Source organism: Monocercomonoides exilis (genome assembly GCF_001643675.1).
Source record: "Monocercomonoides exilis strain PA203 chromosome Unknown scaffold2-2631571, whole genome shotgun sequence".
Lineage (NCBI taxonomy): Eukaryota > Preaxostyla > Oxymonadida > Polymastigidae > Monocercomonoides > Monocercomonoides exilis.
This window is the reverse complement of record NW_027150547.1, coordinates 1,995,815-2,009,431: the sequence shown is the minus strand read 5'-3', so window position 1 is coordinate 2,009,431 and position 13,617 is coordinate 1,995,815. Positions and strand designations below refer to the sequence as shown.

Genomic DNA, 13,617 nt, shown 5'->3' with positions numbered 1-13,617 from the left:
TGTAACTCTTCGAAGAGATTATCAAAAGCCTCTGGTTAAAACAGATTTTGCAATTGTTCAATGTGCAAACGAAGGAAGTACGTCTATTCGTGATTCAAACTTTCAGGATTCACTTGTTTCTGTCACTTCGCATTTTCTGTGTGATGGATCATTAAATGCTGTGCAAGTGAAAGGATGTTCTTTTGAAAATATAACTTGGGGAATTTCGAGAGAAAAATGTGTTCAAAAACGCATTGTAGATGGATTGATCCAGGATTGTTCTTTTTCTTTCGTTTCAAATGGAATTGATGGAGTGCTATTTCCAACTCAAGGAATCAGATCGATGAAAGTTTCGAACTCAACTTTTTCGAAATGCAATGGAAATTGCCCAATCGGAAGAATGACTTATTCAACAGGATTAATTGAGGTTTTTGATTGCCCACTTATTTCTGTGAACTCTTCTTCCGAACAGTTCGGAGGAGCTTTATACATTTCTGGCGATGCCAAGTTGTCTGTGATGCGATGTTTTTTCAATTGTTGCCAAGTTGGAGCTTCGAACAACAGTGGCATAGGGAGTGGTGGAGCCATCACTGTGAACTCAACCATCCTATCATCTGTCGTTGATTCGAACTTTTCAAATTGCGTTAGTGGGTACACTGGCGCAGCGTGCTATTCCCAATCAAGCAAATTTCAAGGATGCGTGTTCTGGAATGGATCATCTCAACACTATGGATGCATATTATTTCATTGTACGATCAAAGGAGCTGACTTGATTGAGTGTAGGTTTTTATCAAGCAAAGTTCTAAACTATGGAGGGGCAATGTCACACTCTCCTCGATTATCCACAACATTTTTTGTAACAAATTGCTTGTTTAAAGGAAACAGAGCTGGAACAAGAAGCGGTGCTGTTCATTGTTGGGGAAGTGAACAATCTCCCGAAGCATTTTGGAAATTTTGCTTTTTGGAAGATAATGCAGCACTTGAATATTGCAATGGTATAGACTTCGTTTTTTCATATTCTGCAGATGTTCAACAAAGGAATTTTATTGAGACGTATTCTTTTAACGTACAAAAACCTATTCTTTTTATTGTGAGAAATGACACAGGTGATAAAAGCGAATGGATTCCATCACCAACCCAGTACAATGAAACTTTTATTTCTGCAGAATATGGAAATGATGAATTTGAAATGTGTGGGCATGCATCCAGAGAGTGCAAGACTCTTGGACACGTATTTGAGAAGTTAGGCGATGCATTTCGCAAGTCACCAATCTTCGTGAAGCGTGGAGAATATGTGGAAAAAGTTTTAAATGTGGGAACAAAAAGGATAAGAATTATTGGAGAGTCACAATCAAACACTGTAATAAAAATGAAAAGCGCTGCATCGGGGAATGATCTGTTTATTGTGGATGGAGGTTTGTTGGATATAACTTCTTTTACACTTATTCCGCAAGCAAGTGCATCTTCAATTTCATCAACAGTTTTTTTTGTGATAAAGGGTTATTGTTCTGTGGGCCAATGCATTTTTACTAATCCCCAAACAATTAATGGAGTATTGAATCTGTTTTCAAGTGTGGTGAAAGTCATTGATGGAAAAATGATTTTGAGTGAATGTATTTTGAAAGACATGGAATTTGATGGCTCACCTTGTTTGTCATTTTCGAATACAGCTGATTTTCTTTTTAACTCTTCTTGTTTTCTGAATATCATCAGAAGAAATGGAAATGGAGGAATAGTGGAAACTGAACTTCAATCTTCGCAAAATCTTTTATTGAACAACATTTCATTTATGGAGTGCCAACTGCTGAATGGAAATGGAGGTGGAGTGTGTGTAACTTTGAATTCTGACTGCATTTTGAAGATTGGAAGTTTAACTGAAGTGTCGCTTGATTCGTGTTCAGTTCAGACAGATGCATCATTGAAAGGGAAAGGAGGAGGATTATTTCTTAAACTAAATCCTGGAAGCGAGAATTTTGAATTAAATAAACTTGTTTTGGGAAATGGCAATAAAGCATGGAAGGGGAAAAGCATATTCCTGGATGCCGAAAGCTTGAGTGCAGTTGCAGATTATTCACACTTTGTGTCGTGCATTTCGTTGGATAGAAGCAAAGAAGAAGAGATCATGGGATTTAACGGTGATCATGAAGGATATGCTGTTCCATTGTTATTCTATTTTCAAAAGTCGTTTGCAGGTCCGGCGTTTGTGGGAGGAACAAACAATTTGAACTTCGACCAGTGCGGATATAGTGGCTATCCATGTTCAACACTAGAAAAAGCTGTACAGCTGAGATTCGAAGGATCCCCAAGGGAGATTGTTGTGAACGAAGGATTTGAGTGGAAGGAAGTGGTCGAAATGAAGAGTTATGAATGGAGAGTGAGAACCATGGTGAAGGGACGAAACGTGAAAGTTTTGCCTGCAAGAGATGCAACTGAAAGAGGAATGGTTATTGTTAGCAAAAGGTCCAGTATAACAAATATTTCTTTTGCCCTTTGTTCAGCTTTATCAGAAACTTCTCACACTTTCATTGTGTGTTTATCCAATGAATTGGAAATTGTTGATTGCTCGGTAACTCCACTGTCCAACAGCGCAAATTTTTCACTTGGATACTCATTTATTGTTGGAATTGGAGGAAGAATAAAGATCCACTCATTTATGCAAAATGGATTGTTTGTTTCTGATCAAACAGCACTTTTCAAAATAGAGGAGTCATGTTCACTGGAGTGTGTATGGTGCACTTTTGGTGGAATAAAAAGAAAAAATGGGAATGGAGGGTTGCTCGAGGTGAGAGGAGGTGAAGCAACAAGAGGAGGAGGAAGAAGGATGTTATTGATTGATGAATGCGAATTTGGGGATTGTTGTGTTGAAGAAGAAGGATGCTGTGGAGGAGGGATATATTTTGAGCTGATGGCAGAGGATAGCTTTGTTGTGAATGGATCAAGCATTTTTGAAGGATGCAAAACATCCACTTCAGTAACAAATGGAGGGAAAGGAGGAGGAATGATAATATTGTTGAATGATATCACAGGAATATTTTTGATTGGCGATGCTGTGAAATTCTCCAAAGAAAACCCAAATGATGCAATTTGTGGGAAGGATATATTTGTTCAATGTGGAGATGGGATTTTGCTGAAGGATAAAATTTCTTCAAGCAGTTTCGGTTTCTTTGAAGATTCGGGAGCGCAGCTCGAAGTGTTGTCACATAGCGGAAGTGAAAAAGGAGAAGAAGAGTTGATAATTCCTCTTGCTGTGTATTTGTGTGCACTTCCATCACCAGTAATTGTTGATGGAAGCTCAGGAGTTGATCATAGTCACTGTGGTTTTTCCTATTTTCCATGTTATTCGATGGATTATTGTGCAAAAGAGCGATTAACAAGAAATATTAATCAAATGAAATTCACCGCTTCCTCCACGTTGTGTGGTGAGGTGACTTTTTCAGATTTTTCAGTCATTGTCAACTCAACTTCGGACGATGTTTCTGTTGCCATTCGTGATGAGAGATCGTGCATTTTGAGCAGTCTAATTGAATGCTCCATTGATGTTTCAATTTCAAAACTGGGATTCAAACTCCCATATTTAATGCAGGAATCACACATCTCATTTATTTCGTCAACTGTCAAATTGGAATTGTCAAATTGTTCATTTTCTTTTCCAACAATTTCTTCAGACACATCAATCAACTTTTGTGTTATTGAGGTGAAAGAAGGAGATGCAGATTTGAGTGAAATAACAATTTGTGAGGATATCACTTTTGATGCGTCATCATTCATTGTTGTTGAAAGTGCTCACGAGTGCACAATTGGAAATGGCTCGTTCAGTGGAATGAAACAAGAAAATGGGAATGGTGGTTGCATCAAGATAAAACGCTGTTTGGGGAGTCAAGCATCCATTTGTGTGGATAATTGTTCAATATCTTCGTCATGCATTAAAGGTAATGGGTTGAGAGGAGGAGGAATAATGGTCTCTCTGATGTCACATTCTGTTCTTTCTGTGGAAAAGTCAAACTTTTCTGCCTGTGCAGTTCCAGTTTTTGAAGCTGATGAAAATGGAAAAGGATTAGGAGGCGGAGCGTTCATTGAAGTTGACGATATTGAAAGTTCAATGGAATTGCGTGACGTCCAGTTTGAATTCTGTTCTGCATGGAAGGGAAATAATGTGTTCATTTTTGGAAACACTCTTTCGGAGATTGTTACGAGCAACTCATTTATCTTTGATCAAAGTGGAATGGAGGAGAATGATTTGATGGGATTTGAACGCTCAACAACAAAAGAAGATCTTTTTATTCCGCTGGAATTGTATTTCCGAGAGTTTGGAAAAGAAGGATTTGTTGGCGGAGAAATGGATGAAGGATATGATCATTCTGGGTGTGGATTTGCAGATTATCCGTGCCAGACAATTCATTTTCTTCTTTCGCTTCGATATTCAGAAAACTCCATGTGTGCAAATATCAAGCTGCTTCCTTCATTTGTGTTTACTGATGCCCTGATTCTTGAATCACAAGAAATGATTTTCAAAGTGGAAATTAACGGAAGAAATATTTTCGTTAACGAAGAAGGAACAACGGTTGGAGGTGGGTTGATTGAAACCCGTGAAAAGATCACATTTGAAGGAATTGAATTTATTGTTCCTTTTTTCTTTTCAAATGTTCAGAGAAAAAGTCTATTTTTATGTGCTAATGGTATTTTGACTCTTATTGACAGTTCACTAAAGGCCGCATCTGGTTCACTGGCATATAGTTTTGTAATTATTCAAGGAGGGAAAATAGTGATGCAGAATGTCCAAATATCACTGATTGATTTCGGAGATGTTGTAGTTGTGGAATTAAGTGGAACTGGAGTTTATGGTGTTTTTGATGGAGTTGAAATGGAAAACATTCGAAAAGATGGAACAGAAGGACTGATCAGAATAAGTGATGGTGCTTCTTTGGAAGTTTTTAATTCGAAGGCAGCTGGGCCACAGCAGTTCAGCAATCATGGAGTGATAGAAATAGATGCACTGTCTTCGTTATCAGTGAGCAGCACAAATTTCAGTCTTTTGACACGAAACGCAGGAAGCGGAGCGGCAGTTTGTGGAACAATTGGAAGAGGGAAAAAGATAGAGATGCGCGAATGCAATATTTCTTCAATCTCATGTCTGGCCTCAGAAGCAAGAGGTGGAAGTGTCCTAGCATCCTTGAATGAAGGAGGGGCACTGATATTTGAGAACAACACCGTGCAAATGTGCAAAGTGAATAAAACAGACGGATTAGGTGGAGGGTTGCACTTGACATTTGCTTCCGCTGAAGTGGAATATTCAATGAGAGGGAATACGTTCAAAGACAACGATGGATATCTGGGGTATGATGTTTATCTTGTGTGTCCAACACCTCGTCTTGCAGTTGACAAAAACAAATGGGTTGGATCAGTTGAGGAAGGGCAGGACAACAAGACGCTTTGGGCGATTGATCCTGAGTTTCCATTGGGAAATGACACGATGATGAAGTATCTTTTTGGACAACCGGACAGTATTATCTATGTGAACACAGAGCGAGGACTGAAAGAAGGATGTGGTGCAGAAGATTTGCCGTGCATTGAACTGTCTTATGGATTTGGAAAAATGGTTGGAGAGAAAAATTCACTGGTAGTGATTTCATTGTGTGAGCTGAAAGGCGAAATCAATAGAGAAATGGAGCCAATGACAATTTCAGGAAGTGGTGAAAATGGAAGCGATGTGATTGTGAACAAGGAAGGGCATCTGGTGATGACTGTTGGGACAAGATTAAGCAGAATTTCAATTGATCGAATCAAGTTTTTACTTCCTGAAGAATCTTTGTATGATGAGCTGATGAAAATAGGAGTTGGAACAGTGTACTTTGTCTCGTGTGTATTTGGTGGAAGTGCTGATTCAAGCACTCAAACAAGCATAATGATTGTTAATGGATGTGATGGATTTGTTCAGTTTGATAATGCAACAGTTCAAAACACAAAGTTTGTGAATGGAAATGGAGTTGCATCGATGAAGCGTGGATCTATAGCTCTTATTGAAGTGAAGATTGAGAATGTTTCAGCAACAGGAAATATTTTGAAATGCAACGAAGTTATGAGGATGGAAATCAAAAGCAATTGCGGTTTTGAGAATTGTTCTTCACAAGATGATGGAGGAGCTCTGAAATGCAGCCTGAGTGAAGGAGGAGAAATGATAATTGCTGACGCAACTATACTGAAATGCTCGACAAAGAAAAATGATGGAAAAGGAGGAGGGATATTCATGAGTGTTGTGAATGAGTCAACATCAGATTACATACTGCGGAACTTGACATTCGCTTTGAATGAGGCAAGCGAAGGAAAAGATGTGTTTTTGAACAGTTATGATCTCAATTTAACTGTGACAAACAACAGATTTGTGACGAATCTTGTTGATGAAACAGGAGCAGTGATTGTGAATATGAAAGGAATTGATGCAGTGAGATTTAATGAGGGAATTGATTTGTTGTGGTTACTCATTAAAAGAGAATCAGATTCGGTTGAAATTTCGGAAGATGGATTTGATATCCTTGGATGTGGCGAGCACGAACATCCGTGCAACACATTCTGGAGGGGGTTCGAAAATGTGAAAGCAGAATCTCCCATTAAGAAAATAGAGGTGAGCGGATTGTGTGTGATCAATGATTCTTATGATTTATCTCGTTTTTCAGTCAAGTCTGCTGAAGAAGAAAAGCCAACAATCTTGAGGTTTGAAAGTGGTGTCGATGGAAGTTCTGGTGATGCAATTCTTGTGAATAAAGAATCATTAAATGTTGAATGGATTTCATTTGACTTTTCAATCTCCTTTTCGTCAAAAAAGTCTGATATAATTTTGACGGAAGGAGAAAACTCTATTCTGAGAATATGGAACTGTTCTTTCAAAAATACGGAAAGAATAAAATTGGTTCAGACAGTTGTCCATTCAAGTGGTGGATATGTTGAAGTGAAGGATGTTAAGGTGAATAATTTCGAATCTTCAATTGCCCCATTTCACTTTACATCTTCTTGTGAAATTGTAAAGTGCACATTTGAAGATATGAGTTCAGAAGAGGAGGAAGCAAAGGGAGGTGTTATACGAATAGAATTGAAGAACGAAGAGGCGTGCATTGTTAAAGATGTTCAAACAAGGAAGTGCGAATGCTCAAAGGAAAACGGAAAGGGAGGGTGGATGTTTATGGATTGTTCTTTATCATCCGTTGAACATCCATTTTTGTTCAATAATGTGAGTTTTTTGGTGAATAATGCAACGTTTGGAAAGAACATGTTTATCGAATCATTCAACTTGAATACAACTGTGACTTTGGAGACATTTTTATTTGCAATGGATGAATTGAAAGACGATGGCAATTTGCTTGTGGGAAGCGATGACGTGTTTGAGAAAGCGGATCTATTTAGGTTTCTGGTGGAATATCTAAATGAGAGCATCTACGTATCATCAAAAGGGCATGATGTGATGAGATGCGGTTCGATTGAAGATCCATGCATGACAATGTGGAAGGGATTAAAGCATATAATTGCAGAGGGTGACAGAAGAGAAAAGATGATAGTTGTGATAAATCGAGTGCTTTTTCAGGACAGTTATGACTTATCTGGGTTTGCTCTTGAATCATCAGAAATCGATGAAACGGAAGGAGGTGACAAAGAAGATTCAAAATCAATCGTTGATGTGACAAATAATGCAGGAGAAAGAAGCTTAGTGACTGTGAGAAACAAACAAAGTTTCAGGATGAAACAGATAACTTTATCCATCGCAGAAGGATTTGAGAACGATGAAAAATGTGTGATTATGAATGAAGATGGATCACTGAGAATTGAGGATTGTGTTTTTGAGACAAAAGGAACAGTTGAAAATTGCGGAGACTATTCATTTGTTATTGTTAAACAAGGAGAGCTTGTGGCAAACAAGCTTGAGCTGCATCAAGGAAATGTGAAACGATCGATTATTCAACTTTGCACCGGATGTGGTTGTAGTGTTGATGCGTTTGTGGTTGAATGGACAACGATATCTGATGGTTGTGTAATTTGTGTGATTGACAGAAATTTGTCAAACAGCGCAAAGAATACCTTAATTCAAATAAATGGTTCCTCTTTCAGTTCCTTATCGACAAATGGCCCGAACCCATGTGTTGTCGAAAGCAATTCTTTTTGTTGTGTCGAAGCAAGTTTGAACGAAACGCGAATGGAGATGAGCAAAGCGAGCAATTGTCAGAAGGGAGGAGTCGTTTTCATGAGATTGCATTCTCGAGGGAAGCTGACAATGAAGCAATGTGAGGTTGTCCAGTGTGGATGCGATTTTGAGGAAGGTCGAGGAGGAGGAGCGTATATTGCAACTGAGGAAAGTGGAGAGATGGATTTCCTGTTTCAGAGCACTATATTTAAAGGGAATAATGCAAAGATAGGAAATGATATATATGTTGAATGCGTTTCGATATTTGACCAGATTAATGAAACACAGTTTCGGATGGATCTTCGAGAAGAATCATTTAACAGGAAAAATGCGATTTGGGGAATTGACATGGTTGCAGACTCACCAGTTGATTTGATGTTTTATATTACTGTTCACCAAGCGGATACGATCATTGTTTCTTCAGCAAGCGGAAAAGGAGGAAGCAACGAGCGACAGTGCGGATCGAGAGATCTTCCATGTCTTTCGCTGGATTATGGGTTATCTCACTTGACATGCGATTTGGATAGCAGAATTCTTGTTGATACTGAAGGGCTAATTGCGAATGAAATGGAGTTGAGAGAAGTGACAGTGTCGAGCAAGAGTGGAAATGGATGTGAGGTGAAATTTGTTAGTGACATTGAGAAGACTGAAGAAAGCCTGATTCAAGTGTTTGGAAATGTTCAAGTTTCCAGAGTAAAGTTTTTATTTGACACTGATTTCAGTTCTATTCATCGTTGTTTGTTTTCGATGGAAGGTGAGCAGTTGATTTTTATTTCTTGTGCATTTTCGGTGAAAACAGCAGACAGAAGCAACGGTGGAATTCTGCCATTAGAATTGGTTCAAGTGAAAGAAGGATGTCTGACAATTTCTGAAATGGAGATCAAGAATATGTCTTTTGAATCAAATGCAATATTGCGGATTTGTGAGAATTCAAAAGAAGTGAAATTAGTGAAATTGATGATCGGCGATATCTTGTTGAATTCAGGATGTGTTATACTGAAGGAATCAGCAAATATATTGAAAAATGACTTGGAGCTAACAAATGGATTGCAACTTATGCTATCCAATTTTTCAAATATCACAAGCGTGATAGAATGTCCAAAATGCATTGAAATTTGCGCGTCAAATCAACTGATGTCAATTAAAAATTGCAGTTTTGTGAGATGTGCTTCAAAATCTGAGATTGGAAAAATAATGAGAGGAGAAAGGTGCACAAACATAAGTTTGGAATCTTGTTTGTTTGATGGAGAAACGAGCGAAGCCGAAATGGAGATTAATACCATGGATGCTTCAGAAATCTGCAAATGGAATAGCTCTGTAATCGATCTTATGAATTCAAATTCGTTGATGAAAGATAATATGATGGCCAATGCATCTCTTGGTGCATTGACGATAAGAGGAGGAAATTGTATTATTGAAAAAGGAGAGTTCAATAATAACAACCCCAGAATTGAACTTTTCCCATCAGCAAGAAGAAATATTCTATGTGAAAAGGAAGGAAAGCTCAACATTGAAAGTCTGAAAGGAGGTGATGGGATGGAGAGAAACGCATCACTGTGGATATTGAATGATGGATGCGAACTTTCGGGAATAGTGTTGGAAAGAGCGTCAGAGTTTTTCATCCCAACGCTTGAAGCAGTGGAGATGAAGGAAGTTGGGGATTCAATTGAACTGACGTTCAGAGGAACGGTTCTTCTGCCGTGCAACCTGCAGTTCCAGATTGTTTCAAGAATAGGAGAAGTCAGCTCGATTGAGACGCATGCCTTTTCAGATGAAGACTTTGTTTCGGAGGTGGAAGTGCACGGGAGGATTGGATCATCGTTGATTAATTCAGGAGGGGATGAGGTTGAGGTTAGTGCACACATCTTGTTTGGAAAATCAAATTCTCCTTCATCCACCGAGTCATTCATTTTGAAGAACAGAAGCGAGAGTGAACCGAAAGGGGATGAAAACGTTGTGGAAGGAGGAAAGAAAGAAGGATCGACATGGCCGATAATTGTGATTGCGATGGGAGTAATTCTTTTTTTGGTTCTTGTGATTGCTGTGATTTCGACTGTTCGGTGGAAGAAGGCAAAGAATGAAGCAGAAGATCTGAGAGAGATTGTGAACGATAACATCAGAAAGGATCCGAAGGCATTTGAAATGGTGACGATGGAGATGTCGCCAGAGGAGCAATGGAGAAGAGCTGAGAGAGAGGCGGAGAAGAACGAAGAAAGGTTCAAGAAGAGGGTGTATGATACGAATATGCAACACTCGGAGTCTTCAGAGCATCTTCTATCTGAAAGTGGTTCAACAGAATATATTCTGGGAAGAGATTCAGACAAGATTCCTCAATGGATGCTCGAGAAGGTTGATGAGAAAGAAGACGAGGAGACAAGAAAGAGATCACCATCACCGTCAATTTCTTCGACATGTTCAACTGATTCAGATTCAACATTTGTTCGTGGGGAGGATCTGTGTCCAACCACCTCATCGATGTCGAATCTGGTAGATGCAATGGCATGCTCTTCTCCTCATGAGAAATTGATTGTGGATCTGAGGGATTCGCTGTTCATGTTGTTGCATGGAAAGAACGAGAAGAAGGAGATGGAAATAGGCACTCTTCAGGAGAGAGAACAAACAGCAGCCCAAATCCTGTTCTGGGTGGCAAACGGAGCACTCCACTCGTTTGAGGAGGAAGAGATGCCACTTCAGTCATTGGCCAATCTGAGTCCACACATTGTGTTATTCTCGGAGCACATGGTCATCTGCATTGCGATGCACTCAGACTGCTCCTCTTCCGATTCAGATTCATCTTCAATTTCTTCATCCACGATTGTAACATCTTCGTCTGATTGCTCAAGAAGGAGCAAGAGGTACACACACTCTCCACCACCTTCATCTGCCTTTGAGGATGATGACGATCTCAGGAAGGAGTGCTTGCGGTGGAAAGCTCCGGAACTGATGAACGGGGCAAAGCAGCATGCGACGAAGAAGACTGCAGTGTTCTCGATTGGGATGATGCTGTGGGAGTGTCTGACGCTGCAGATCCCGTTTGGGGAGTACGAGGCAGTGGTGGCGGGGCAGAAGATTGTGAATGGGGAGAGGCCAGCGATAGGTGCAGAGCTTCTGGGGTGCTTCAACGATGCGGTTGCTGGGTGCCTGTCACCTGGGTGGCAGAGCAGGCCGACGCTTGTCGATCTGAAGAGAGAGTTCATCCAGCGATTTCCAGCAGGGTCGGTGATGCTGACTGTATCGGATGCGATTGATGTTGCGGGGGGTGCGGGGAGAGGCAACTTCAGCAGAATTGTGAGCAGTGGCAGTAGCAATGGCAGCGAGAGTTGGTTCAGCTGAGTGAGAGAGGAGATGTTTGAAGGATCATCGATCTGGATGATGCAGAATGAGCAAATGTGCAGATGCTGTTGCTGTGTTTTGGTGAATGACTTTCCTAGCAGCAAAAGCCATTGAAATGTTACCTTTTGCTGTTTCTTGTGTGCATTTGTAGACATTCATTTTTTGGCATTCGTTTGTGTATATTTATATGTATTTATTCCATTTCTCTTTCTTCAATTTTGTTTCGTTGTTTGTGTATTTTTACAAATTATTCCAACCTGTAATTGAATTCTTTTCTCTTGATTTCAAACAGAGTCGAGTGTTCATCACACATGTGGTTGGGGTTATCGGCATCTCATATTCCTGGGATGGCGGTGACTTTTTGAGTTTATTTCTTCAGAATGGCTGTCAAGGATTTCAGTTTTAGCAAATAGAATTTTCATGAATTTTCAGAAAATTTGCATTTTTAGAAAAACATTATCATAATCGGATAAGGTCAAAATTTTAGAATGAGTGAAAAAAATAACAATTTGTTCTATAATTGTTCAGCTATCATATTACAATTTGTCTTTCATTTTTATACAAAATTATATAGAAAAATGAATTATAGTTAGTGTTAATAATGGTGGACACTTTCAAAAACTGTGGACAGTAGCATTATCTCAACTATTTTTGATCGTTGCTAAAAGAAAATAAACCCAATTATTCCCTGATTGAAAACAAACTTATCAGTCATACATGAATGAAACAACTTTCTTCAAAGAACGAAGAAAAAATCATTTTCAATTTTCGGAGAAACTCGGAGAATCTAATTTCTCCGAAAATAAAAAAAATACTTTTACTAAAATTTAATTATGATGTGCGAATGAAAAATACTATTCGTATTTATTTACATTCAATGAGGGAATAATCATGTTAATTGTCAAAAATCAACTGTCAACAGTTGTTGTGATAAAGCAACTGTCCACAGTTATTGAAAGTGTCCACCATTATTAACACTAGCTAAAAAAGAAACATTTTTGAAAAAGTGAAGTGTTGAACGTAATTCGCAAAACCTTCCATTTCGTCATTCATAATCACATCAAAATTTGCACAATTTTTTGTGACTTCAAATGATTAAATCTATGAGCGTTGTTGCTTTGCACATGAAATAAAATAAAATAAATTGTTAACCAATTCAATTTGTGAAAATTTTTTCATTTTCTGAAATACTTTTAAATAATCATTTTCACGAAAGGAATAACAATCTCAATCATTAACGCATCTTATTTTGATTAATCGAAACATTTCTTTTGAAAATCAAAAAAGTGAAATTTTAAAAAATAAGATTTGTTTTTCATTGATTAACAAATATATTGCGGAACAAATAGTAATTATCTTATCTTTCTTTTTTTTCTTTTATTTTGATCATTATCCTGGGAAATAGTTGATGCATTGGACAAAAATCAAGGTGCATCAAATAATGTGACTATAAATCACGTTGATTATGTTCGACGTAATTATTGCCGGATTCGGTTGAAATGTAAAATAAGAAAAATGTCCAACGAAACTTAAAAAGAATCATGTTAATTTGAAAGCAATATATGCTTCAAAATTCAAAAGAAAATTCTATTTATTTATTTGTTTATTTTTTTAATGTTAAAAAAAAAGAAAAGATCATTTTTAATTGAATTGTCATTAATTTTTGGAAATTTTGTTTTTATTAAAGTTCATCCATCAGTATTGCAAAATTCTGTTTTTGTATGCTTTTATAAGTTGTAAATTTTGAAAAAAGAAAAAAAGTTTTATTTTGAAAAATGCTATCTTTCCTCTAATTGTTTTTTGAAATTGATGAAAAAATCACAATTAAATATTTGTGAAGTTTTTGTGAAAAAAAACATATTTTTTCAATAGAATCAAATTGTTGTTTTTCCATTTGGAGTCATAATTTGAGAAAATTTTTATATTGTTAAACACAACATTCCGTTTCAAAATTTGGTGCAAAATATGTGCAAAGACAACTATTACTAATGAATTGAGAAAAAATTCATTCGCATGGTGAAGAAGACGGACTTTCAAACTTCTTTTGTACAAAGCACATGGGCAATTGTTTTTGATGTCAAACATGTACTATAATAAATTTCCTTGAAAAAAACAAAATTTAAATATCTTAACATGTA

General features: G+C 37.8%; 1 protein-coding gene across 1 annotated transcript; it reads left to right on the top strand.

The window, feature by feature from the left end:
* Positions 1 to 322: 322 nt before the first annotated feature.
* Positions 323 to 11,915, top strand: MONOS_1665fu10786 (uncharacterized protein; the record flags this gene model as incomplete). The annotated part of the gene is made up of 2 exons (XM_067869548.1): positions 323 to 1,377; positions 1,693 to 11,915. The coding sequence occupies 2 exons, from the start codon at positions 323 to 325 to the stop codon at positions 11,477 to 11,479; spliced, it is 10,842 nt and encodes a 3,613-aa protein (XP_067735963.1). The 3' UTR covers positions 11,480 to 11,915.
* Between the last annotated feature and the right edge of the window lie 1,702 nt (positions 11,916 to 13,617).